This window comes from Salvelinus sp. IW2-2015, linkage group LG28 (assembly GCF_002910315.2).
Source record: "Salvelinus sp. IW2-2015 linkage group LG28, ASM291031v2, whole genome shotgun sequence".
Classification (NCBI taxonomy): domain Eukaryota; kingdom Metazoa; phylum Chordata; class Actinopteri; order Salmoniformes; family Salmonidae; genus Salvelinus; species Salvelinus sp. IW2-2015.
Window position 1 is genome coordinate 28,468,929 of NC_036868.1, and position 26,753 is coordinate 28,495,681.

Below are 26,753 nucleotides of genomic sequence, written 5' to 3' on the forward strand. Positions count from 1 at the left end.
GGGGCACTGGTTAGTTGAGGTAATACAGCTGAAGTCGGAAGTTTACATACACCTTAGCCAAATACATTTACACCCAGTTTTTCACAATTCCTGACATTTAATCCTAGTAAAAATTCCTGTCTTAGGTCAGTTAGGATCACCACTTTGTTTTAAGAATGTAAATGTCAGAATAATGGTAGAGAGAATGATTTATTTTAGCATTTATTTCTTTCATCACATTCCCAGTGGGTCAGAAGTTTACATACACTCAATTAGTTTATGGTAGCATTGCCTTTAAATTGTTTAACTTGTGTCAAACGTTTCGGGTAGCCTTCACAAAGCTTCCCAAATAAGTTGGGTGAATTTTGGCCCATTTCCTCCTGACAGAGCTGGTGTAACTGAGTCAGGTTTGTAGGATCCTTGCTTGCATACACTTTTTCAGTTCTGCCCACAAATGTTCTATAGGGTTGAGGTAAGGGCTTTGTGATGGCCACTCCAATACCTTGACTTTGTTGTTCTTAAGCATTTTGCCCACAACTTTGAAAGAATGCTTGGGGTCATTGTCCATTTGGAAGACCCATTTGCGACCAAGCTTTAACTTCCTGACTGATGTCTTGAGATGTTGCTTCAATATATCCATATAATTTCCGTTCCTCAAGATGCCATCTGTTTTTGTGAAGTGCACCAGCCACTCCTGCAGCAAAGCACCCCACAACATGATGCTGCCACCCCGTGCTTCACGGTTGGGATGGTGTTCTTCGGCTTTCAAACCTCCCCTTTTTCCTCCAAACATAACGATGGTCATTTGGCCCAACAGTTCTATTTTTGTTTCATCAGACCAGAGGACATTTCTCCAAAAAGTACGATCTTTGTCCCATGTGCAGTTGCAAACCGTAGTCTGGCTTTTTTATGGCAATTTTAAAGCAGTGGCTTCATCCTTGCTGAGCAGCCTTTCAGGTTATGTCGATATAGGACTCGTTTTACTGTGGATATAGATACTTTTGTACTGTTTCCTCCAGCATCTTCACAAGGTCCTTTGCTGTTGTTCTGGGATTGATTTGCACTTTTCGCACCAAAGTACATTCATTCTAGGAGACAGAACGTGTCTCTTCCTGAGTGGTATGACGGCTGCGTGGTCCATGGTGTTTATACTTGCATACTATTGTTTGTACAGATGAACGTGGTACCTTCAGGCGTTTGGAAATTGCCCCAAGGATGAACCGAGCTTGTGTATTCTTTTCGAGGTCTTGGCTGATTTCTTCTTTGATTTTCCCATGCTGTCAAGCAAAGAAGCACTGAGTTTGAAGGTAGGCTTGAAATAAATCCACAGGTACACCTCCAATGGGACTCAAATTAATGTCATTCGCCTAATCTGAACTGCTAAAGTCATTACATATTTTCGTGAATTTTCTAAGCTGTTTAAAAGCACAGTAGTGTATGTAAACTTTCTGACCCCACTGGAATTGTGACACAGTGAATTATAAGTGAAAAATCGTTGGGAAAAATTACTTGTGTTCATCACAAAGTAGATGTCCTAACCAACTTGCCAAAACTGTAGTTTTTTAATGTCGAAATTTGTTGGAATGGTTGAAACGAGTTTTAAATGACTCCAACCTAAGTGTATGTAAACTTCCATCTTCAACCTTACATGTAGGTATAATTATTAAAGTGACTATCATTGATGATTAGCAACAGAGAGTAGCAGCGGTAGTAAAGGGGGGCGATACAAATAGTTCTGGGTGGCCATTTGACTAGATGTTCAGGAGTCTTATGGTTCCGGGTAGAAGCGGTTTAGAAACCTCTTAGACCTAGACTTGGCGCTCCGGTACCACTTGCCATGTGGTAGCAGAGAGAACAGTCTATGACTAGGGTGGCTGGAGTCTTTGACAATAGGGCCTTCCTCTTACACCGCCTGGTATAGAGGTCCTGGATGATGCTTGGCCCCAGTGATGTACTGGGCCGTACCCGCTATCCTCTGTTGTGCCTTGCAGTCGGAGGCCAAGCAGTTGCCATACCAGGCAGTGTTGCAACCAGTCTGGATGCTCTCGATGGTGCAGCTGTAGAACCTTTTGAGGATATGAGGACCCATGCCAAATTCCGCCATAAGCAAACAAGAAAACGCTCACCCAGAGGTGTCTCTCCAAGTAGCCGGGGCGAATTTTTTCCCTCGCTCAACTTTTTTCATTCAACTTTTTCACTCCGGACGCTTTATCTGGACGTGGTTCATCAGGACCTCCACCAGCCAAAGCTAAGTAGTAACATTAACATTATGCCTTCTAATTGCAGTCACTGTACTCATAATATACAGGAGAACGATCGCCTTATGGCAAAGATAGCCGTGCTGCAAGCCCAGTTTCAGACGCAATCTTTAGGTAAGGGTAATTTAAGTGTAGGAAAGGATGAAACAGCGTCTGTGCCACCAATAAGTACAGATAGTAGTATAAATCCCCTCGCACAGTCCCCGCAGCCGGACAATTTTCTCATGGCTTCTGGAAGGAAATGCTGTAGGAATGCTCAACCGATGTCGCTCATTCAGCCGACAAACTTTAAACCGGTTCTCCCCATTAAGCAACGGGTCGGAGTCAGAGGCCGAGCCATCTCTGGTCTCTCCTCCTCCCATTACGGGGTCTAAGACGCCGAAGCCTCCCACCATGAGCTCTGACAAATTGAAAACCCTAGTCACTGGTGACTCCATTACCAGTAGTATTAGACTTAAAACGAATCATCCAGCGATCATACACTGTTTACCAGGGGGCAGGACTACCGACGTTAAGGCTAATCTGAAGATGGTGCTGGCTAAGGCTAAAACTGGCAGGTGTAGAGAGTACCAACAATGTTAGAATGAAACAGTCATAGGTCACCAAGCACAACATAGCTTCAGCATGTAAATCAGCGAGAAAGATGTGTCAGCATCGAGTAATTGTCTCTGGCCCCTTCCCAGTTAGGGGGAGTGATGAGCTCTACAGCAGAGTCTCACAACTCAATCGCTGGTTGAAAACTGTTTTCGGCCCCTCCAAAAATATAGAATTTGTAGATAAATGGCCCTCTTTCTGGGACTCACCCACAAACAGCACCAAGCCTGGCCTGCTGAGGAGTGATGCACTCCATCCTAGCTGGAGAGGTGCTCTCATCTTATCTACGAACATAGACAGGGCTCTAATCCCCTAAGGCCCCCAAGAGTCATAGGGTGTCAGGCCAGGCAGCAGCGTTTAGCAGCCTTCGCGTAGTGGAGTCCCTGCCACTAGCAAGTTCGTAATAGTCAGTTCAGCTATCCTTCATTGAAACCTGGTGGTTGTCAGCTCGCTATCTAGGTTGGGCAAAACTAACACAGGGCGGTGTTCTGCTAGCAATCTCACTGGAATAAAGACATCCTCCATTCCTGTTATTTATTGAAAGAGATTGTGATATCCAGCATCTAAATAGGGTTACTTAATGTTAGGTCCTCAACATCCAAGGCAGTTTATAGTCACTGAACTAACTACATGACTCATATTTGATGTGATTGGCTGACTGAATACATGGTTCTTAAGCCTGATCGAATTTACTTAGTCGTTAAAATGAGACCCTCTCTCGGTTACGACTAGTGGACATATCTCCCGCGCATCCCGCAAAGCCGGAGGTGGTTGCTGAATGAACTGAATCCAGATGCGTAAGCATCGGGACGTGTGTATTGTCCTTGTCCTGTCCCGTGTAAAGTTAGTCTCGTATTTTTCGTATACATATTTCGTATATATTTTAATTTCACTTTCATCTAGAACTGAATATAACATTCTACATTCCGCCTCACCCATGTGGTACGGACCTGCTATTTTTTTTATACTTTAGAACCGTACCCAACAGTAAGCTAGCAAATAATAGCTACTAGCTAGTAGTCAGGTTTAAGCCACTGGCTGCGGTCTTCACCCCTTAATACTCGGACACAGCAGCTTCAGCTCGGGCCAATACTGCTGTCTGCAAGCGCGATATCACCAGAGCTATAGGTATGCTTTTCTCTACTACATCCACCCGATTCCTGGAGCAAGCTCTGCGAAAGATTAACCATATCCATCTACAGCTACTATCTGCACCAGGTGCTACTACTGGCTAACCACTTGTCCGAAGCAAGCACCAAGTTAGCTTGAGCTAGCCTCAGGAGCTAGGCCTATCTGCGGCATGCAAAGAGTCTACCGAGTAATTCTTGGGCTAACAATCATCTTTTGCTAATTGGATGGACCTTTTTTTTCGACAAGAGCCTGCACCATCACACTGGTCCTAATACAGCTACAAGCTATTAGAGCCATTTTTTTGCAGCTGCTAGCAGCTTTTACCTTCTGCACAGCCCAGCCCTGGTTATTAGCTCTGGATATTACTCACACAATTTCCAGCATCGACTGTCTCTCGACAACAAGCCGGATTCCTGCCGTAATCCTGGCCACTACTTCTGATCTCACAGTAGCTTGCAGCTAGCCGCAGCATCGCATGCGCACGAGCTAGACCAGTCCTAGCAAACACAATTCTAACAATTCAAACCTCTCTTCGCCATCGCCATCCGGCTTGGATTTCTCTGCTGACACGAAGTCTGAGCAGACCCCTCCTCTGAGCAACTCCACCCGGGCTAATAACATTTAAAAACGCTGCGTGCTAGCTTAGTGGGAGGCCTCCTGCTCATTAGCGGGCCTCCCTGGACACTATGACACTTGGTAATAGCTGATGCTGCTTGACTGTCATTTAATTCACGTACTCCCTTCTGTTTTTTGTGTTTATTTCTGTCGGCTCTGTGCTTTAACCAGGATCTGTGTCGTAGTTAATGCCGACTCTCCTGCCTGTCGTCCATTGTTTACCTGTGTTGTATGTTAGAACCTAGGCAGCTGTTTATGCTGTGTTATCTTACCTGTGTTTTTAAGCTAGCTCTCCCATCAGACCCTGAATCACTTTCATGCCTTACTTGTATGTCTCTGTCTCTATATATCAATATGCGTGCTACTGTGAGCAGTTATCATTATCATTGTTTTGGTTTGGCATGGACCTCGTAGTTCCACTCTCGCGTACCGTCTGATACCTTCATTTTGTCCACCGCCAACAACATGCGGTGGACATCACCCATTGAGGACCAGCATGTCCAGATGATACAACCTCTCTTATCATCACCCAGTGCTGGGCTTTGCATCCGCTGTACCCCGTCGCCCACCATAGCCTGTCTGCACATAATGCCCAGTAATCTATTCTACCACGTCCCATAAGTGCGCTCCTTTTATTCTTTGTCCAACAACTCTAGGCGACAGTTTTTGATAGCCTTTGCGCACCCTCATCTCTACTCATCCCTTTCTCGCGGGTGATGTGGAGCTAATCCAGGCCCTGCATGTCCCCAGTCCCACCCTCATTTGTTGCTTTCTGTGATCGAAAAACCTTGTCTCATGCATCGTCAACATCAGAAGCTCCTCCCATAAGTTTGCCTTACTCCACACGCTTTAGCACCTCGTGCCAAACCTGATGTCTTGCGTGTCCGAATCCTGGCTTAGGAAGGCCACAAAATTCTGGGATTTCATACCCAACTATTAAGATTTCCCGTCAGAGTAGAACTGCCAAAGGGGAGCGAGTTGCAATCTAACTCAGAGATACGCCTGCAAGTTCTGTCATACTTCCAGGTTATATGCCCAAGACAGTTCCGAACTTCTATCTGTAAAAATTAATCCTCTCCAGAAATAGTCTCTCACTGTTGCCCGCTGCTACCGACCCCCTCAGCTCCCAGCTGTGCCCTGGACACCATCTGTGAATTGATCGTCCCCCATCTAGCTTCAGAGTTTTTTCTGTTAGGTGACCTAAACGGGATATGCTCACACCCGGCAGTCCTACAATCCAAGCTTGATGCCGCTCAATCTCACACAAATTTATAGGAACCCCAGGTACAACCTAATATCGGTAAACATGGCACCTAAAAAACATTTATCTGACCAACCTGCCCTCCATACACCTCTGCTGTCTTCAATCAAGATCTCAGCGACATCACTGCCTCATTGCCTGTATCCGCCAGGGTCCGCGGTCAAACGACCACCCCTCATCACTGGTCAAACGTCCCCTAAAACACTTCTGCGAGCAGGCCTTTCTAATCGCCCTGGCCCGGGTCCCTGGAAGAGTATTGACCCATCCGTCAGTTGAGGATGCCTGTGCATTCTTTAAAAGTTACTTCCCACATATTAGACAGCATGCTCCGTTTCAAAAAATGCAGAACCAGAAGCGATATAGCCCTTGGTTTCACTCCGAACCTGACTGCCCTCGACGCACACAACAATCCTGTGGCGAACTGCAATAGCATCGAAGAGCCCCCGCGATATGCAACTGTTCAGGGAAGTCAGGAACCAATACACGCAGTCAGTCAGGAGCAAAGGCCAGCTTTTTCAAGCAGAAATTTGCTCCTGTAGACTCTACTCCAAAAAAGTTCTGGGATACTGTAAAGTCCATGGAAAACAAGAGCACCTCCTCAGCTGCCCACTGCACTGAGGCTAGGTAACACGGTCCACTGATAAGTCCGTGATAATCGAAAACTTCAACAAACTTTCTCAATGGCCTCATGCCTTCCCTCCTGGCGACTCCAACTGCAACAGCCCCACCCCCCCCGCTGCTACTCGCTCAACCGCCCCAGCTTCTCCTTTACCCTATCCAGATAGCAGAATGTTCTGAAAGAGCTGGAAACCCTAGACCATAAAAATCAAGCTGGGCTTGGACAATCTGGACCCCCTATTTCGAAACTGTCGCCCGCCATTGTCGCACCCCCTATTATCCAGACCTGTTTCAAACCTCTCCTCGTATCATTAGATCCCCAAGGATTGTGGAAAGCTGCCGCGGTCATCCCTCGTGCAAAGGGGGGACACCCTGGACCTCAACTGTATACAGACCTATATCCATCTTGCCCTGCCTATACTAAGGTCTCGAAACCAGTCAACAAACTAGATCATGACCATCTCGGATATGCCACCGTAATCCTTCTCCGCTGTGCCAACATTTCCGGTTCCGTCGCCGGTTCACCGGGTGCACTCAGCCCGCTCAAGGTACTAGATCCACTCCATACGCCCATCCCCCATAAAGCCAGACCACTACTCCACCCGACATCAGCCGATAAACATTCATAACACCAGCACACATACCAAAAAGAAATATAAAATAATAATAAACAAAAAAATATTTAAAATCAAAAAAAGAAACAGATAACCTCGGGTTTATATCATAATGAAAATAAGCTGTCAAAAAAACACACTACTTTGCAGAGAAAGAAGATAGATAAATCGGCAGGCAATAAATATAGTATAGAAAAAAAAATAATAATAAAAGAATATAATAGATAAGAATTATTAACAAGAAAACCCCCGCCGCACCCCCTCCTCTCTCTCGCTATACCCTCATCGATCGCTGCTCATATAGATAAGAAGGAATATAAAAATAAAAAAATCTAAAGAGAGAAAAAATAAAAATAAATAAGAAAGAATATAAAAAGGACACTGTGCTATCTAACATCAAAAAAAAAGCTTCAAAAAAAATAAACAAAAAAATAAAAACTAAATAAAAGAAAAAGAATAAATAATAAAAAAGCCAAAAAAAAAAAAAAAAATATAAACTTAACAACAGAAAAAAAAATACAGAAAAAATACTGAAAAACAAAACACAGACATAGCAATCACCACAGAAACCCCCAAACAACACAAAAAACAAAAAAAAAAAAAAAAAAATAAGACAAAAAAAAAAAAAAAAAATAAGAAATATGTGACACATGTATAATAAAAAAACAAAAAAAAATAGTGTTGGCTAGAACTGAAATACATAAGAAAATCATATAATAAAAAATAATAATAGAAGCTTATATTAGAACATTACTCAGCGCCAAAAAAAAAAATAAAGATAAACAAAGATAATACGAAGATAAATAATAGACTTCCAATACTCTAAAGAAGAGATTTATCACAAGCAAAATAAAAGATAATAAATAGAATAAAACACCTTATAAACAAAACACATAAAAAAAGATAAAAAAAAAAATAAAAAGGAAAAAAAAAAAAAAAGAGAAACAAGACATATTACGAGATCAAACTCCACTGGCACAATTATAATAAAAGAGAACTTCTAGGTAAGGTGCAAGATATAATCCTCTCACCTAGAAAAGAAATAAGAATAAAAAACAGAAAACACGCTCAAAAAAAAAAAAAAAAAAAAAAAAAAAAAAAAAAAAAAAAAAAAAAAAAAAAACAAAAAAAAACCAAGCATAGACACTCAATGATCATACCACATAACAAACAAACAAAAAAAAAAAAAAAAAAATACATTGTAGAAGCATATATCTTCCATTCTTCTGCTTGCCTGCACTGGAAGATTGAAAAAATCTCTGAAGTGGAGAACTTTTATTACTCCCTCAACAACTTTAGAAACTTGTCTATCCGAGCGCTAAGACGCTGCAGCTGTACATAGTCCATCTGGTAAACTACCTCCACCCAAATTTACACTACCTCACCCCCATACTCGCTTTTATTATTTACTTTTTCTGGCTCTTTTGCACACACCAGTATCTGTCTTCTTGCACATGATTCTCGATGGATTTAGTCACTCAAGTGTTATACTGCTAAAGTTGGTAATTATTCGATTTATTTGCCTACCTCATGCCTTTGCTGCTATCACATTGTATATTAGATTTCTTTTTTTTCATACCATAGTTATTGACTGTTTATGTTACGTTCCATGTTGTAAACTCTGTGTTGTCTGTTCACACTGCTATCTTTATCTTGCCACTGTACAAAGAACAAAAATTTGCCCCAACCATAAAATATCAGATAAAGAAATACCAACAATAGAATACATATAAAAGGTGAAAAAAAATATAGAATAGAAAGTAAGAAGATAATTTGGGACCAAACTGAATACGAGCAGCCGATTATAGGATAAAAAAAAAAAAAGAAAAAAAAGAAAAAAAAATGAACAAAAATAGCCACAGATGAGATATAAATCTTAGCTAAAATACATAATAGAAATAAGCCAAATGAATAAGTACAAAAACCCAATAGATCTAGATAATAAAAACACTAGTATAGATACAACATAAAACAAAAAAACTAGATATGTTGTAATTTTGCATCCAAAAAAAAAAAACAGAACCAGCCAAAGAATATTTACAGATAATATATAATATAGTAAATAAAATATTCACAAAGAGATAATATGGATTATAATAAATAGGATAATATAATAGTAGCTAATAAAAGATATAATATAAAAAATATATTACAAACAACTATATCGATAGAGTATCTATAGATAATATATAAGAAGAGATATCCAGATAATAGATAGACTATATATAGCTTATATAATAATGATATATAAGATATATATATGAGATTTTGATTTTTCTTTATTAACACCATCTCTAGTACTTGCTGTGTCTGCTCATCTTCTGGGTTCTGACGATTATTAGTGACTGTTTCTCGCACCGGGTCCTGAAAGCATTTCAAATTACACAATAAAAACCGACTGCTTTTCATCTTTTGAGCTTCTAGTCATGAAATCTATGCAGCCAACTCAATCACTTTTTATAACAACTGTTTACAGGCCTCTGGATCTTGTAGTCATGGCAGATAATATTCACATTTTTGGTGACTTTAATATTCACATGGAAAAGTCCACAGACCCACTCCAAAAGGCTTCGGAGTCATCACCGACTCAGTGGGTTTTGTCCAACATGTCTCCGGACCTACTCACTGCCACAGTCATACTCTGGACCTAGTTTTGTCCCGTGGAATAAATGTTGTGGATCTTAATGTTTTTCCTCATAATCCTGGACTATCGGACCACCATTTTATTACGTTTGCAATCGCAACAAATAATCTGCTCAGACCCCAACCAAGGATCATCAAAAGCCGTGCTATAAATTATCGGACAACCCAAGACGTCATAGTGTCAAAATCCGGTTAACGACGCTTAAGCTGGGAACTCAATTTAAACTTGCGTAATACCCTAGATGCTGTCGCACCCCTAAAAACAAAAAAAACATTTGTCATAAGAAACTAGCTCCCTGGTATACAGAAAATACCTGAGCCCTGAAGAAAGCTTCCAGAAAATTGGAACGGAAATGGCGCTACACCAAACTGGAAGTCTTCCGACTAGCATGGAAAGACAGTACCGTGCAGTATCGAAGAGCCCTCACTGCTGCTCAATCATCCTATTTTTCCAACTTAATTGAGGAAAATAAGAACAATCAAACATTTATTTTTGATACTGTCGGAAAGCTAACTAAAAAGCAACATTCCCCAAGAGAGGATGGCTTTCACTTCAGCAGCGATAAATTCATGAATTTCTTTGACAAAAAGATCATGATCATTAGAAAGAAAATTTCGGACTCATCTTTAAATCTGCCTATTTCTCCAAAGCCCAGTTGTCCTGAGTCTGCACAACACTGCCAGGACCTAGGATCAAGGGAGACACTCAAGTTTTTTAATACTATATCTCGACACATTGATGAAAATAGTCATGGCCTCTAAACCTTCAAGCTACTTCCTGTTCTTGACCCTCCTATGTTGAACATAATAAACGTCTCCCAATCCACCGGATGTGTACCAAACTCACTAAAAGTGGCAGTAATAAAGCCTCTCTTGAAAAAGCAAAACCTTGACCCAGAAAATATAATAACTATCGGCCTATATCGAATCTCCCATTCCTCTCAATTTTTTTTGAAAAAGATGTTGCGCAGCAACTCACTGCCTTCCTGAAGACAAACAATGTATACAAAACGCTTCAGTCTGGTTTTAGACCCCATCATAGCACTGAGACCGCACTTGTGAAGGTGGTAAATGACCTTTTAATGGCATCAGACCGAGGCTCTGCATCTGTCCTAGTGCTCCTAGATCTTAGTTCTGCTTTTGATTTTACTGCTAACCTACAAAGCATTACATGGGCTTGCTCTTATCTATCTTTCCGATTTGGTCCTGCCGTACATACCTACACGTACACTATGGTCACAAGACGCAGGCCTCCTTACTGTCCCTAGAATTTCTAAGCAAACAGCTGGAGGCAGGGCTTTCTCTTATAGAGCTCCATTTTTATGGAATGGTCTGCCTATCTATGTGAGTGACGCAGACTCTCGACCTTTAAGTCTTTATTGAAGTCTCATCTCTTCAGTAGGTCCTATGATTGAGTGTAGTCTGGCCCAGGAGTGTGAAGGTGAACGGAAAGGCACTGGAGCAACGAAGCGCCCTTGCTGTCTCTGCCTGGCCGGTTCCCCTCTCTCCACTGGGATTCTCTGCATCAATATCTACTACGGCGGTTGAATCCCTGGCTTACTGGTGCTCTTCCATMCCGTTCCTAGGAGGGATGCGTCACTTGAGTGGGTTGAGTCACTGACATGTTCTTCCTGTCCGGGTTGGCGCCCCCCCTTGGGTTGTGCCGTGGCGGAGATCTTTGTGGGCAATACTCGGCCTTGTCTCAGGATGGTAAGTTGGTGGTTGAAGATATCCCTCTAGTGGTGTGGGGGCTGTGCTTTGGAAAAGTGGGTGGGGTTATATCCTGCCAGTTTGGCCCTGTCCGGGGGTATCGTCAGACGGGGCCACAGTGTCTCCCGACCCCTCCTGTCTCAGCCTCCAATATTTATTCTGCAGTAGTTTATGTGTCCGGGGGCTGGGGTCAGTCTGTTATATCTGGAGTATTTCTCCTGTCTTATCCGGTGTCCTGTGTGAATTTAAGTATGCTCTCTCTAATTCTCTTTCTCTCTCTTTCTCTCTCTCTTTCTCTCAGAGGACCTGAGCCCTTGGACCATGCCTCAGGACTACCTGGCCTGATGACTCCTTGCTGTCCCCAGTCAAATCAAATCAAATTTTATTTGTCACATACACACGGTTAGCAGATGTTAATGTGAGTGTAGCGAAATGCTAGTGCTTCTAGTTCCGARCATGCGGTAATATCTAACAAGTAATCTAACAATTTCACAACAACTACCTTATACACACAAGGGTAAAGGAATGAATAAGAATATGTACATAAAAATATATGGATGAGCGATGGCCTAARGGCATAGGCAAGATGCAGTAGATGGTGTAGTAGATGAGTACATTATATACATATGAGATGAGTAATGTAGGGTATGTAAACATTATATAAAGTGGCATTGTTTAAAGTGGCTAGTGATTTGAGTCAGTATGTTGGCAGCAGCCACTCAATGTTAGTGTTGGCTGTTTAACAATCCGATTGCCTTGAGATAGAAGCTGTTTTTCAGTCTCTCGGTCCCAGCTTTGAAGCACTTTTCAGTTCACCTGGTTGTGCTGCTGCTCCAGTTTCAACTGTTCTGCCTGCGGCTATGGAACCCTGACCTGTTCACCGGKCGTGCTACCTTGTCCCAGATCTGCTGTTTTCAACTCTCTAGAGACAGCAGGTGCGGTAGAGATACGCTGAATGATCGGCTATGAAAAGGCAACTGACATTGACTTCTGAGGTGCTAACCTGTGATTATTATTATCTGACCCTGCTGGTCATCTATGGACATTTGAACATCTTGACCATGTTCTGTTATCACCTCCACCCGGCACAGCCAGAAGAGGACTGGCCACCCCTCACAGCCTGGTTCCTCTCTAGGTTCCTTCCTAGGTTCCGACCTTTCTAGGGAGTTTTTCCTAGCCACCGTGCTTCTATACCTACATTGCTTGCMGTTTGGGGTTTTAGGCTGGGTTTCTGTACAGCACATTGTGACCAGCTGATGTAAGAAGGGCTTAAAAATACATTTGATTGAAATTTGATTGATAGCGATTCCTTGTGACGGGCCGGGTGCCTGAAGGCTGAACGTCGGTTGGACAGTGTTTAATCCGACACATTGGTGCGGATGGCTTCCGGYTTAAGCTGGTGGMTGTTAAGGAGCACTGTTAGGCGGGTCATGTTTTGGAGGAATCGTGACTCCACCTTGCCTCTTCCGAGCCCGTTGGATAGTTGCAGCGATGAGACAAGATCGAAATTGGGGAGAAAAAGGGGGATAATTTTTGTTATTTATAATAATAAATAAACAGCCTCCAAAGTTAGTGATGATGTATCTGTAATAAGAATGTCAACAGTTAACCGTGCCTAAAAMAAATGTGGTCTGTAGGTTCATTTGTATAATTGGAATTAAATGAGTCCGTGCTTATTTTTGTTATTTCTTCGTGTATCTCATTTATCACATGCACACGCATACAGAGGTAACTTTGAGCGGAATATAATCTGCAAGTCATAGAGATAGATAGAGATATAGTATCTACTGTATATACTGTATCCGTGTTTSTACTTCATCCTTAAAGTCTCTGCCTTAGCGTCTGAGTGGTTGAGCTCAGGTGTGACAGATGCAACCATTAGCATACGGCTCTAATACAATTTCATTACTGCCTCGCTCCACTCTATTAGAAACCCCTTCAGATGCTGCACTGCGGTCCGCAGCCTATCCCACATACAATTGAATCAATCTATCACCTCATAGTCAAGAAGCGTWAGGAGCTGATTGCCTATCTGAAGTACCTTTAGCTAGATTATTGTGTGCATTATATCCGTCTGAGGATGGCAGGAGAAAAGTGATGGAAGGGTTATGGTGACCTTCCCTCAATGTTCCAACTCTTAGTTAGATCCTGGTTAGTGTGGTGGTGTGTGGCAGTGTTGTGTGTATTATTATTCCTCTGACCTGTGTTTGGAGTGTGTATTGAGCATGCTGTGATGTAGGTATCTGTTGGTCTGAGTTTTGTCAGTAGTAGCAGTYATCTCGGTTCTGGGTCCATATGTGTTTAGAGACAAAATTGGACGAGGATCAGAACTGAAGCGGACCTCCACCCTCTCTCTTTGCAAGTTATGGCCAAATGTCCCCTCCCTTTCCGAAATTCGAAAGATGCTCATACCTGTGAAATCGTGATTTGTCCAAAGCACCGAAACTAACGCTGCTCGTTCTCTCACGCATCCCATTGTATCATGACAGATCTAGGGTGCTATTTATGTTTATGCAGTCTCTCCACGAGAGATTMTGGAGGTACTTATGTTACAGTATTGCGTTTGAGTGTATTGTAAGTAACTGACCTGTTGGTGAAGACTTTGCTGTAGTTGAACACTTGAACTTCCAGCATCTCATTTTCATCCACTCTACTGGCAGTCGGCCATCGGAACGTCTGAGGGGCGAGAAAGACTAATTAAGGATTCAGCCAAAAACTATGCGACAGTGTGACAGGCTGCACAGCCACAGGCTATAATGATTCAACCACGACATCCACAGTTTACAAGGAAATCATTTGACAGACTGGTTTAAAAGTATTTCATGTCAATCATTAACCACAACAGGCAATTCAAAAAAGCCCATCACCCCTCTCTTACTGGGCCATAGAATATCTAATTACTTGTTTTACTAAGTAAGAGAAAATCTTTCAACCCAACACCAAAGCAACACCACCAGCAACATGAATAACTGAAATTGTCAGAAAACCTTAATTGGATTCCTTCGAGATAAACCCAAGTTGTGCTGCTGAGTAATCTCTAATAAACACAACAGAAGTTGCACCACAGCATGCAAACGCTATACATCTCAGTGATCTAATCTCTATTATTAACTGGGTGGTTCGAGCCCCGAAAGCTGATTGGCTGACAGCCGTGGTACATCAGACCGTATACCACGGGTATGACAAAACGTTATTTTTTTACTGCTCTAATTATGTTGGTAAGCAGTTTATAATAGCAATGAGGCACCTCAGTTTTTTTTTATTTATTACATTTTAGGCAAGCCAGTTAAGAACAAATTCTTATTTTCCCCCAGCCAAAACCTCCTCTAACCCGGACAATGCTGGGCCAGTTGTGCGCTGCCCTATGGGACTCCCGATCACGGCAGGTTGTGATACAGCCCGGGATCGAACCAGGGTCTGTAGTGATACCTCTAGCACTGAGATGCAGCGCCTTAGATCGCTGCGCCGCTCGGGGGCTTGGGATATATGGCCAATATACCTTGGCTAAGGGCTGTGTCCAGGCACTCTGCGTTGCGTCTTGCATACGAAGAGCCCTTAGCCGGGGTACATTGGCCATATCCCACAACCCCGCGGGCCTTATTGCTTAAAATTACTGTCCTCAGTTGATTAGCCAATCAGCAGTCTTTCACCCTACCTTATGTAGGTTTTATTTAAAAACTTTTGAGGTTGGAATGGGATAAGGATCCATATAGTTTGAGATACCCTTGACAGGATTTAACTAGGCTACAACAGCAATACAGAGCTGAGGGAATTCAATTGTTCTCTGTCAGTCTTGTCTGTCGTAACGTTGATCTAAATTAGTCTATGTCAGTGCTGGATGTGTGATGGGAAATGCTGTTTGAAGCTCATCCAGCCATTGCTGATCCATTCTGCTCCTGGTTGCTGACAGCACAGTGGGCTTTTTTTACTTAGAGTGAGTGATCCACCAGGCCTGCCCCTTTACTTAAACCTGAGGTTAAGCCTGCCACTGTAATCCATACAGACAAGAGACAAGCCCTTAGGTGTGTGTGTGTGTGCACCCACATGAAAAAATACTATAGTATAAAATACTTAAATGTTATACTATTAACTGTAGTGTTTTGGTGGACTTTACTGGACTAAAACACCACAGTGAATACTGTATACTATAGTATGCTGTAGTATTTCCAGTTAACTATAGAATAAATATTGTAGTTAAAGAAAACTGTAGAATATACTATAGTAATCAACGTAGTGTTTTTTCAGACACTACTGTAGTATTTACTATAGTGTTTTTGTTCAATTATCTTTGACATACAGTAGAAGTGGAGGCCTTCACCTTGAGGAAACCTATTGGAGAAATACTAAAAGAGCAAAAAAGGTTGGTAGGTAGGTTGGTAGGTAGGACTCGGGTCTGAACAGATAGTTCAGAGCTTCTGATCTTTTCTACAACCTGTCGGGAACACAATATACACTACATGTGGACACCCCTTCAAGTGAGTGCATTTGGTTATTTCAGCCACACCTGTTGCTGACAGGTGTATAACATCGACACACAGCCATGCAATCTCCATAGAAACATAGGCGGTAGAATGGCCCCGTACTGACGAGCTCAGTGACTTTCAAAGTGGCACCGTCATAACGACCTTTCCAACAAGTAAGTTCATAAAATGTCTGCTCTGCTAGAGCTGCCCCGGTCAACTGTAAGTGCTGCTACTGTAAGTGCTGCTAAGGGGAAATGTCTAGGAGCAACAATGACTCAGCCGCAAAGTGGTAGGCCACACGAGCTCACAGAACGGGACTGCCGAGTGCTGAAAAATGCCTTTCCTCGGTTGCAATACTCACAGACGAGTTCCAAACTGCCTCTGGAAGCAACGTCAGCGCAAGAACTGTTCGTCAGGAATTTCAAGAAATGGGTTTCCATGGCCGAGCAGCCGCACATAAACCTAAGATCACCATGCGCAATACCAAGCGTCGGCTGGAGGGGTGTAAAGCGAAAACAGGTTTTTAGAAATTGTTGCTAATTTATAAAAAAAATTAAAACAGAAATACCTTATGTACATAAGTATTCAGACCATTTGCAGTGAGACTCAAAATTGATCTTAGGTGCATCCTGTTTCCATTGATCATCTTTGAAATGTTTCCACAACTTGATTGGAGTCCACCTGTGGTAAAGTCAATTGATTGGACATGATTTGGAAAGGCACACATCTGTCTATATAAGGTCCACTCCTGATCCCCGGGTTTGTCATTTTGGTCAGCGTTCTGCGGCTGGCTGCTCGTTATGGCGCACACATGTCACAAGCACCTGCATGTCATCACTCACCTGGACCATCACCTCCTTGAGGGAGTGACAAGCACCTGCATGTCACTCCCTTTGCTTCCTTCCCCAGGCGTCATTGTTTCTGATTCCTGTCTGTGCGTTGTTCGTGTGTCTTGTTTTGTATTATGTTTCATTTATATATTAAAACGCTCACTCCCTGAACTTGCTTCCCTATTCTCAGCGCACATCGTTACATGAGTAAGCTAGTCACTTAAACATTTTATTTTTTGCCTTGCTAACTTTAGTAGCAAGTCGCTAGCTAGCCATTAGAGTGCAGTTTTCTCCACCAGAAAGTGTTGYAATTTTTTGTTGAATAACCCATTTCGTTTCCCACATCAGATTCAACATCTGGGAAAAATCTGCATCAATGATGTTGTGGAAGTCTGTGTATTCAAACTGCGCAACACAACGAGAAGGTAAGAAGAAACAGGGATGTTCTCAAGCAGCTTATCGACACCACTGTATTTTTTGGCATGCAACAGTTGGCTTTTAGGGAGCATGATAAGAGGGAACATTCCGCTAACAAGGGCAACTACAAGGAGCTTCGAATGTTTCCTCTCCAGGAACTGTGAGTAGCCCTGTTCATTTGATGTCATTAGTGTATGTAGAATCAATCACATACACACACACGATCACATTATTGCACATCGATGTGCTTCTAAACCTTGCTTGGACAAACTCATTCTTAGCTTATTTTATTGGTCACATAACACATATTTAGCAGATTTTATTGCGGGAGTAGCGAAATGCTTGTCTTCCTATCTCCAACAGTGCAGTAGTATCTAACATTACACACATTTTAAAGTAAAATAATGGAATTAAAAAATATATAAATATTAGGACGAGTAATGTCGTAGTGGCATTGACTAAAATACAGTAGAATAGAATATAGTATATACATTTGAGATGAGTAAAGCAGTATGTAAACATTATTAAAGTGACTATTGTTCCATTATTAAAGTGGCTAGTGATTCCATGTATATAGAGCAGCAGCCTCTAATTTGCAGGGTTGAGTAGCCAGGTGGTAGCCGGCGATTGATGCCTATTTAACAGTCTGATGGCCTTGAGGAAGCTGTTTTTCAGTCTCGGTCCCAGCTTTGATGCACCTGTACTGACCTCACCTTCTGGATGATAACYAGGTTAACAGGCACTGTCTTGGGTGGTTGATTTCCTTGATGATCTTTTTGGCCTTCCTGTAGGTGTSCTGGAGGGCAGGCAGTGTGCCCCCGGTGATGCGTACCACCCTCTGGAGAGCCCTGAGGTTGCGGGAGGTGCAGTTGCCCTACCAGGCGGTGATACAGCCTAACAGGATGCTCTCAATTGTGCATCTGTAAAAGTTTGTGAGGGTCTTAGGGGCCAAGCCGGATTTCTTCAGAATCCTGAGGTTGAAGAGGCTCTGTTGCGCCTTCTTCACCACACTGTCAGATTGTCAATGATGTGTACGCCTAGGAACTTGAAGCTTTCCACCTTCTCGACTGCGGTACCATCGATGTGCATAGGGGCGTGCTCCCTCCGCTGTTTGCTGTCCACGATCATCTCCTTCATTTTGTTGACGTTGAGGGAGAGGTTATTTTCATGGCACCACTCTTCCCTGTAGGCTATCTCGTCATTGTTGGTAATCCGGCCTACTACTGTTGTGTCGTCTGCAAACTTGATGATTGAGTTGGAGGTGTGCGTGGCCACGCAGTCATGGGTGAACAGGGAGTACAGGAGGGGGCTGAGCATGCACCCTTGTGGGGCCCCTCTGTTGATGATCAGCGAAGTGGAAGTGTTGTCTCTACCTTCACTACCTGGGGGCGGCCTGTCGGGAAGTCAAGGACCCAGTTCAGACCCAGGGACCCAAGCTTAATGATGAGCTTGGAGGGTACTATGGTGTTGAAGGCTGAGCTATTGTCAATGAACAGCATTCTGAGGTAGATATTCCTCTTGTCCGTATGTGATAGGACAGTGTGCAGTGCGATGGCGATTGCATCGTCTGTGGATCTATTGGGGAAGTAAGCAAATTGAAGTGGTTCTAGGGTGTCAGGTAAGGTAGAGGTGATGTGATCCTTAACTAGCCTCTCAAATCACTTCATGATGATAAAAATGAGTGATACGGGGCGATAGTCATTTAGTTCAGTTACCTTTGCTTTCTTGGGTACAGGAACAATGGTGGACATCTTGAAACGTGGGGACAGCACACTGGGATAGGGAGAGATTGAATATGTCTGTAAACACTCCAGCCATCTTGTCTGCGCATTCTCTGAGGACGTGGCAATGGATGCCGTCTGGGCCGGCAGCCTTGTAAGGGTTAACATGCTTAAACGTCTTACTCACATCAGCCACGGAGAACGAGAGCCCACAGTACTTGGGAGCGGGCCACATCGGTGGCACTGTGTTATCCTCAAAGCGGACGAAGAAGGTGTTTAGGTTGTCTGGGAGCAAGATGTTGGTTTTCCCTTTGTAATCTGTGATTGTCTGTATACCTTGCCACATACAATACGCCTCGTGTCTGAGCCGTTGAATTGCGACCACTTTGTCTCTGTACTGACGTTTTGCCTGTTTGATTGCCTTATGGAGGGAATAACTATACTGTTTGTATTCAACCATATTCTCAGTCACCTTACCATGGTTAAATGCAGTGGTTCCCGCTTTCATTTTTGCGTGAATGTTGCCATGGTTTCTGGTTTGGGTAGGTTTTAATAGTCACCGTGGGAACAACATCCCTATACACTTCCTGATAAACTCAGTCACTGTGTCCATGTAAACGTCAATGTTATTCTCAGAGGCTACCCGGAACACATCCCAGTCCGCGTGATCAAAACAATCTTGAAGCATGGATTCCAGTTCTTCAGAACAGCGTCGAATAGACCTTAGCACGTGCACTTCCTGTTTGAGTTTCTGCCTATAGGAAGGGAGGAGCAACATGGAGTCATGATCTGATTTGCCAAAGGAAATATGAAACAAAGGCGATGTTTCACTTTTTCTAATGTTGGGGTCACTCTTGGAAAAGTAATCAAATTTCAAGTTGAAAAAATATAATTTAGGGGGTTTTCTCTGCTGTTAAACATCGTGGCGGGTCATTTTTGACCCTTAAGACAACACAAGGGTTAAGTATTGTTGTGYACTTAGAACATCCCCTGGCACCCAGTGTGGCTGTATATGTATACTGTTTGTATGTGTGTCTGTCGGAGGGGTTGGGTTAAAGGACCCAAAGTGTTGGCATCTTCCATAAATTGAACTTGCGATTCCACCATAGAAAGAGTTAGAAAGAATAAGATGAAGCTCCGGTAATATGGATAACTGTTGAAAGATAGGTGATGTGTTTTTTTGAACATTGTAATGGACACAGTGCAACCTTTGGTAGGTAGGCTGCTGGCAGGCTTTGGCTGCGGTACAGCGAAGCCAAATCAGCCCCAGCCCCTGCTCATCTCACAGGGGAAGTGAAATGGCTACAATGACTTTGTGGTAACACTTTACTTGACAGCTAGCGTCCTAACACTTTATGACATGGTCATAACCATGTCATAATATATCATAACAGCTGTCATAACATGCAATAACACTGTCATGACGCATATATTTACACTTGTTGAGACATATATTACGTGATTTTATGGCTGGTTATGACACCTACATAATAGTGTCAAAACCCACATTTACAGTAGTCAAATGTGTTTTTTCCCTGCCAAGAAGTTTCCTTTCYTTTGAAAGTGTGTTTCTTAAATCCTTTGTTGTTGTCAAGAAGAATTATGACCACCAGAGTCATATAAGCCAGATAGACCTATCACGTACATGCCCTTATGTCAGTCATCAGTCAAAAAGAGGGTGCCTTGTCCTGCTCCTGAAATCTGCTCGTGCATTCATCCTGGTCATCAGCAACAAAGCATTGGGGCAGGGGCATGTCTGACATCAATATGTAAGCAATTGCAATGATGATTGAATATGGTCCATTTCAGAAAATGTTACAGTATTTAACATAAACATACTGTTGACAAGTAGGCTATGGTGTAATGGAATGTTTTGCCTTGTGTGGTAGGTTTTGTGGGTTTTTACACGCTTATGTAGGTCTCATAACCAGCCCCAAAAAATTAAATAATAACGCAATATACACTATTTTTTATACAGACTAGCTAAAAATAAAAAAATTACAAATCCAATGGATTATGATAATTTTCTGGTAAAAAAAAGGGTAGGTGTTTTGCATCTTCTATTTTTATTTGCTCCGTGGCTCAAGTGGACACAAGCCTGTTGGCTCATCTCAGTCGCAAAGAAGAACAACTCTGCAACTGTTCCTGATTAATAAACAATGTCATGCTGGTTGGTAGTAACATTCAAATAAAGCCCTGAAATGAAACGTAGGCTGAAAACAATTTGTATATCATATCATAGGAAAGATTGGCACATTGGCAAAGATTTGACTAAAAGGATGACTTAAATCGTTGTGCAACATCATCAGTAAGCTCTGGCTATCGTCTTTCAGCTCGAAAAAGTGGATTACTACTGGTGTGTGCGTTTTAAAAGTCAAATTTCAGTTGGACCTTGTGTGCAGTTGATCAGTAAAGTGATCTTAATCTTAATATCCAACTTAGTTGTTTTTCTCAAAAACAAATATGTGTCATTTCTAAAGTGAAAATCCCCCCCCACCCCACCCCACACCCTAACTTGACGCTCTTAAAGAGGCAGTGTAGAATATTCAATGTAATGCRTCTCAATAGGTAGTAATTTTACACAATGTAGTAACCTAGCATGTGCTTCAAAAGTAGCTAGAATTCATATAGGTCCAATATGCTATATCTCAGTCAATTAAACAAATCTATCTTCTGGTGCTCCTGAATTGTATGTTGTGATCCGCACTTTTTCAAGTTGGGAGCCCCAGTGTTACCAATACATTAAAAAAATTGAAGAGGGGCTAAGAGCTCACTTAAAGACGAGATGTTAATCCCATGATCCGCTGTAAAACCAGGGCGACTAGAAGGGTGAGCGGCATACTGCGGTCCTCCTAGCCATACCACATGATTCCTCCTAACTGTTGCCATATACACAGATGATGAAAAAATCTAGGCTGAGATAAATTATGTAGCTACAGCACTCTCTGTCTCAATCACAGAGAGCAGCTTTGAGGTATAAAGTATCTATAATTAAGAGCTCCTTATAGTATTCGCTCTGAGAGTTTATACTTAACATCAGCTAGGAAGATCCTTTCAAACGTAACACCCACTTCAGCATTTGATGTCCTTTTCAAGTTTCAAACTCAACAAAAGCCATGTAAAATAAATTATCATATGCTTATGTAATGTGTTGAATAAAAACAGTTGGATCAGCCTGATCATGGCCTATGCTTCATCCCTTTGATAACATCACACTCCAGTTGGAGGAACAGCTATAGGTCATTTTCAGGGGAAATTATGTAATATTTAGTGCTGTTAGTGCTGAGTGGTTAACTGAAATTCCCTGTATTTTTCATATTTTTAAACAACTAATTGACCAAATTTGGTTCAATTATTTGAATTTCATTTTGTTCAGTTTTTTTTCTGTGAACTCAATGTGCAAATCGCACAGTTTCTCTAGAGATAAATCAGATCCAGCCTGACCTGTGTGATGTAGTAGGTATTAATGAACTACAATGACCAGAATTCATTGCGCATCTTACTTTTACGACTGCTATGTAAGAGAGAAGAATGCACGGGCAGCTTTTGCTTCGCGAGGTATCTCTACCTGAAAATACATGATTTAAGTGATTGATAGTTGGTATTAACCAGTCATAAAAGTATGCCTTATTTACTTTGAAGAACTACACAATAGTGATTTTGTCAGACAYCAGAGGCAGCAGCTCGACAGAGATGAGATGGTGACTAGGAATTAAATAATAAAGTCATCAAATAAAACAAATGTACTATACACAATAACTGAAATATTTTATTAAAATATAGTAATGTGAATAAATGAGGTTAATAAGTGATCATCTGTAATGGGCAGTCACTACCATCATGGGGCTTATTAATTGTTTTATTCTGTGGGACATTCAWCCCACATAATGCATAGTGTATTTAAAGTTTTAAAAAACTTATCGAAAACCGAAATCGAAAACCGTTATTATTTTTTWAATAATCGAACCCAAACTGAATCGACCTCAAAAAGCACTAATCGCTCAGCACTAAGTACGGTATTTCCTGGACAGGGGAGGGGCAAAGGGGAGGTAGTCTACTCAGGGTTTCCCATCCTGTATTCAGCACTCCACTAAGCAAAGCCCAAGCTCAACTCTGAGAGTTGCATTATTGAAGAGCAGAGGATCGTTGCGACCTCACCTCACATCACATCAACACACACACCCTCACTTTCAGAGATGATGACATCTTACATAATTCACTAGTGTTTCTTCAATAATTTGTTTTATCTATGACTTGAGAGATCAGGTTTCGCACTACAGGAGAAGGTGCTGTACAGAGACTGCAGATAATGCTACTGTATGCTCACTAATGGTGAACAGATTTTCAAAGCCTTTATGTGTTTGTTTGCGTGAGTGTGTGTTTCTCCTAAGATGAAACAGCATCTCTTATACACTCTTAGAAAAAAGGGTTCCAAAAGAGTTCTTCGGCTGTCCCCATAGGAMAACTATTTTTGGTTCCAAGTAGAATCCTTTTTGATTCCAGGTAGAAATCTTTTGGGTTCCATGTAGAACCCTCTGGGGAAAGGGTTCTGCATAAAACCCAATAGGGTTCTACCTGGAATAAAAAAGGYTTCTACTTGGAACCAAAAAGGGTTATTCAAAGGGTTCCCACATGGGGGACAGTTGAAGAACCCTTTTAAGTTCTAGATGGCACCTATTTTTCTAAGAGTTCAAGCTTGGTCCGCTGGCTGAGAAATTCCATCTTGTGCAACTCTCCCCATTTTGCTCCTACACTTTCTCTCTCGCTTTCTCTCCATCTCTTTTTGTAAATTGGACAGTCCATTTCTCTTTTTCTCCCTAGCCTCTGTCTCCCAATCACTCAAGCATCTCTCTCACACGTTCTTAGTCTTGCTATATCTTTCCCTATTCCTTTGTATCTCTGCATCTTTCTCTACACCTTCAGCAACACATGCAATGATTCATGTTGAGTGCCATACAGCCACTCATAGAGAGTAATTATTCTTTATGTGCCAAATGAAACCTGATGCAAATAACATGACAATAAAAATAAAAAACACTTGTTGACATTAAAACTCTTCAGTATGAATTAGATTTACCCAGCAAATGATCAATGGTGATCATTATGGTCATTAAGGCAAAGTGCCATCAGTTAATGACACTTCCATGAACACATTTTTATCTGATTAATGATGCACATAATTAAACTATTCTTCCCACACAAGTACAATCAAGAACATCCACCAACAAATAAGGTAATTATAGTAAGAAATAAGTGCAATATACTTACCGCATTGAGTCAGCTTTTCTCTGACTGCTGCACTCTTTAGAGCTAATCTAAAGTGATTTGATTGTGAACTGAATTAGACTGGACTGCAGTCTTGATTAAACTCCAATTAGTGTTTGCTTTCTTGCTGTGTGGGGCACTGAGGCCATCTGGTGTGGAGTTAACTGCAGAGAGGGAACATATGTCGAAGCAGCTTTCACAGAATCGTACATGGTCTATTAAACAGATAGAACTATGCAATCAAACTGCAAACGTTTCTTATCTTCACGCTAAAAAACCTTGGCTTAACTTCTGCTGTCCAATGTAACAAGTCAGAATTATCTGCTGGTACTTCACTATACTATCCCTAGCCTGTGAAGAGTCGGAAATGGGATCAAACAATATAGCTGCGAGCAGTAATGACAGGGTTCAAGTTTTGGCCCCATTGAGCTACCATCAGGACGTATTGGACACATTGCCTTAGGATGAGCTACTTCTGTTATCCTTACCACACTTGCCTAATATCAGAACTCAACACAGAACAGATCGATTAGGTATTTTTGACAATTTTCAATGATGTTGACTACTTTAAACGCCATCTTCTCCCGACCCACTGTACCAATTGGCACATCATTTTATATTTATCATCTATGAACCCATGTCTTTAAACGCATGTTCCAGGCCTCAAGCTCAAARGATATGGCCTCTATGAGCCAATGAGCTTGCATAAATGGTTTTGTCCTTCCACCATGCGTCTAAAATGAACCATACTCATATCCCTGAGCATGTGTGCCAAATTTCATAATTTGGAGACAAACAGATCAAGAGAGATAAACATGTGCCCCTTATAGCGCCACTGTGTGGTCYATCCGAATGTGCTAGCATATGTTGACTCTTAACAGTGTTAACAACGTGTTTCCCAAGTTTTTGTTACAATACTAATCCGTGTCTGAAAATATTGTGTTGAGAGACATTGGTCAATAGATATCAAGTTCATGAGAGTGTGTGGCCAAAGCATCCTTCTAGGTCTCATTATCTGATGGGTATTTAATTATTCTTTCACCAAAGTGGCAGAATTGGTATAATACTACTACTACTAATAATAATGTCCGAGAAGAAATACAATAGGGTTTCAACCAGCTTCGCTGCTTGAACCCCTAAAAAGTGTTAGAGAGAAGTACACTATAGACACAAAAGTATGTGGTCACCCCTTCAAATTAGTGGATTCGGCTATTCCAGCCACACCCGTTGCTGACAGGTGTATAAAATCGAACACATAGCCATGTAATCTCCATAGGCAAACGTTGGCAGTAGAATGGCCTTACTGAAGAACTCAGTTACTTTCAATGTGGCACCGTCATAGGATGCCACCTTTCCAACAAGTCAGTTCATCAAATTTCTGCCRTGCTAGAGCTGCCCCGGTCAATTGTAAGTGCTGTTATTGTGAAGTGGAAATGTCTAGGAGCAACAATGGCTCAGCCGCGAAATGGTAGGCCACACAAGCTCATAGAATGGGACTGCTGAGTGCAGAAGCATGTAAAAGCATGTAGCATGTAAAAATAATCTGTCCTCGGGTGCAACACGAGTTCCAAACTGCCCATGGGAGCTTCATGAAATTAGTTTCCATTGCTGAGCAGCCGCACACAAGCCTAAGATCACCATACGCAATGCTAAGCATTGGCTGGAGTGGTGTAAATSTCGCCACCGTTGGACTCTGGAGCATTGGACTCTGGAGCTGTGGAAACGCGTTCTCTGGAGTGATGAATCAGGCTTGACCATCTGGCAGTCCGACGGACGAATTTGGGWTTGGTGGATGCCAGGAGAACGCTACCTGCCCCAATGCATTGTGRCAACTGTAAAGTTTGGTGGAGGAGGAATAATGGTGTGGGGCTGTTTTTCATGCTCCGGGCTAGGCCCCTTAGTTCCAGGGAAGGGAAATCTTAAAACTACATCACACAATGACATTCTAGACGTTTCTGTGCTTCCAAATTTGTGGCAACAGTTTGGGGAAGGCCCTTTCCTGTTTCAGCATGACAATGCCCCAATGCACAAAGTGAGGTCKATACAGAAATGGTTTGTCGTGATCGGTGTGGAAGAATTTGATTGGCCTGCACAGAGCCCTGACCTCAACTCCATTGAACACCTTTGGGATGAATTGGAACGCCGACTGCGAGCCAGGCCTAATCGCCCAACATCAGTACCCGACCTTACTAATGTAGTGGAAAGCCTTCCCAAAAGAGGGGGGACCAACTCCATATTAATGGCCATTATTTTTGAATGAGACGAGCAGATATTTATATATCTTTTATATATATAAAGTGCCTTCAGAAATTATTCATACCCCTTGATTTATTCCACATTTTGTTGTGTTAAAGCCTGAATTCAAAATGGATTAATTACTTTTTTTCTCTCACCCATCTACACACAATACTCCATAATGACAACATGAAAACATGTTTTTAGAAATTTGGAACATTTATTGAAAATGAAATACACAAATATATAATTTACATAAGTCTTCACACCCCTGCGTCAATAATTTGTAGAAGCACCTTTGGCAGCAATAACAGCTGTGAGTCTTTCTGGGTAAGTCTCTAAGAGCTTTGCACACCTGAATTGTACAATATTTGCACATTCTTCTTTTAAAAATCCTTC

The 26,753-nt window shown here is 42.0% G+C and overlaps 1 protein-coding gene across 1 annotated transcript in view; it reads right to left on the reverse strand.

Annotated features, from left to right (window-relative positions):
* LOC111954555 (otoferlin) overlaps positions 1-26,753 on the reverse strand; it is a 137,002-nt gene that overhangs the window by 74,794 nt on the left and 35,455 nt on the right. The window contains exon 3 of the mRNA XM_023974372.3: positions 14,011-14,099. Coding sequence (XP_023830140.2) covers positions 14,011-14,099 — 89 coding nt within the window. The remainder of the gene's footprint in view (positions 1-14,010; positions 14,100-26,753) is intronic.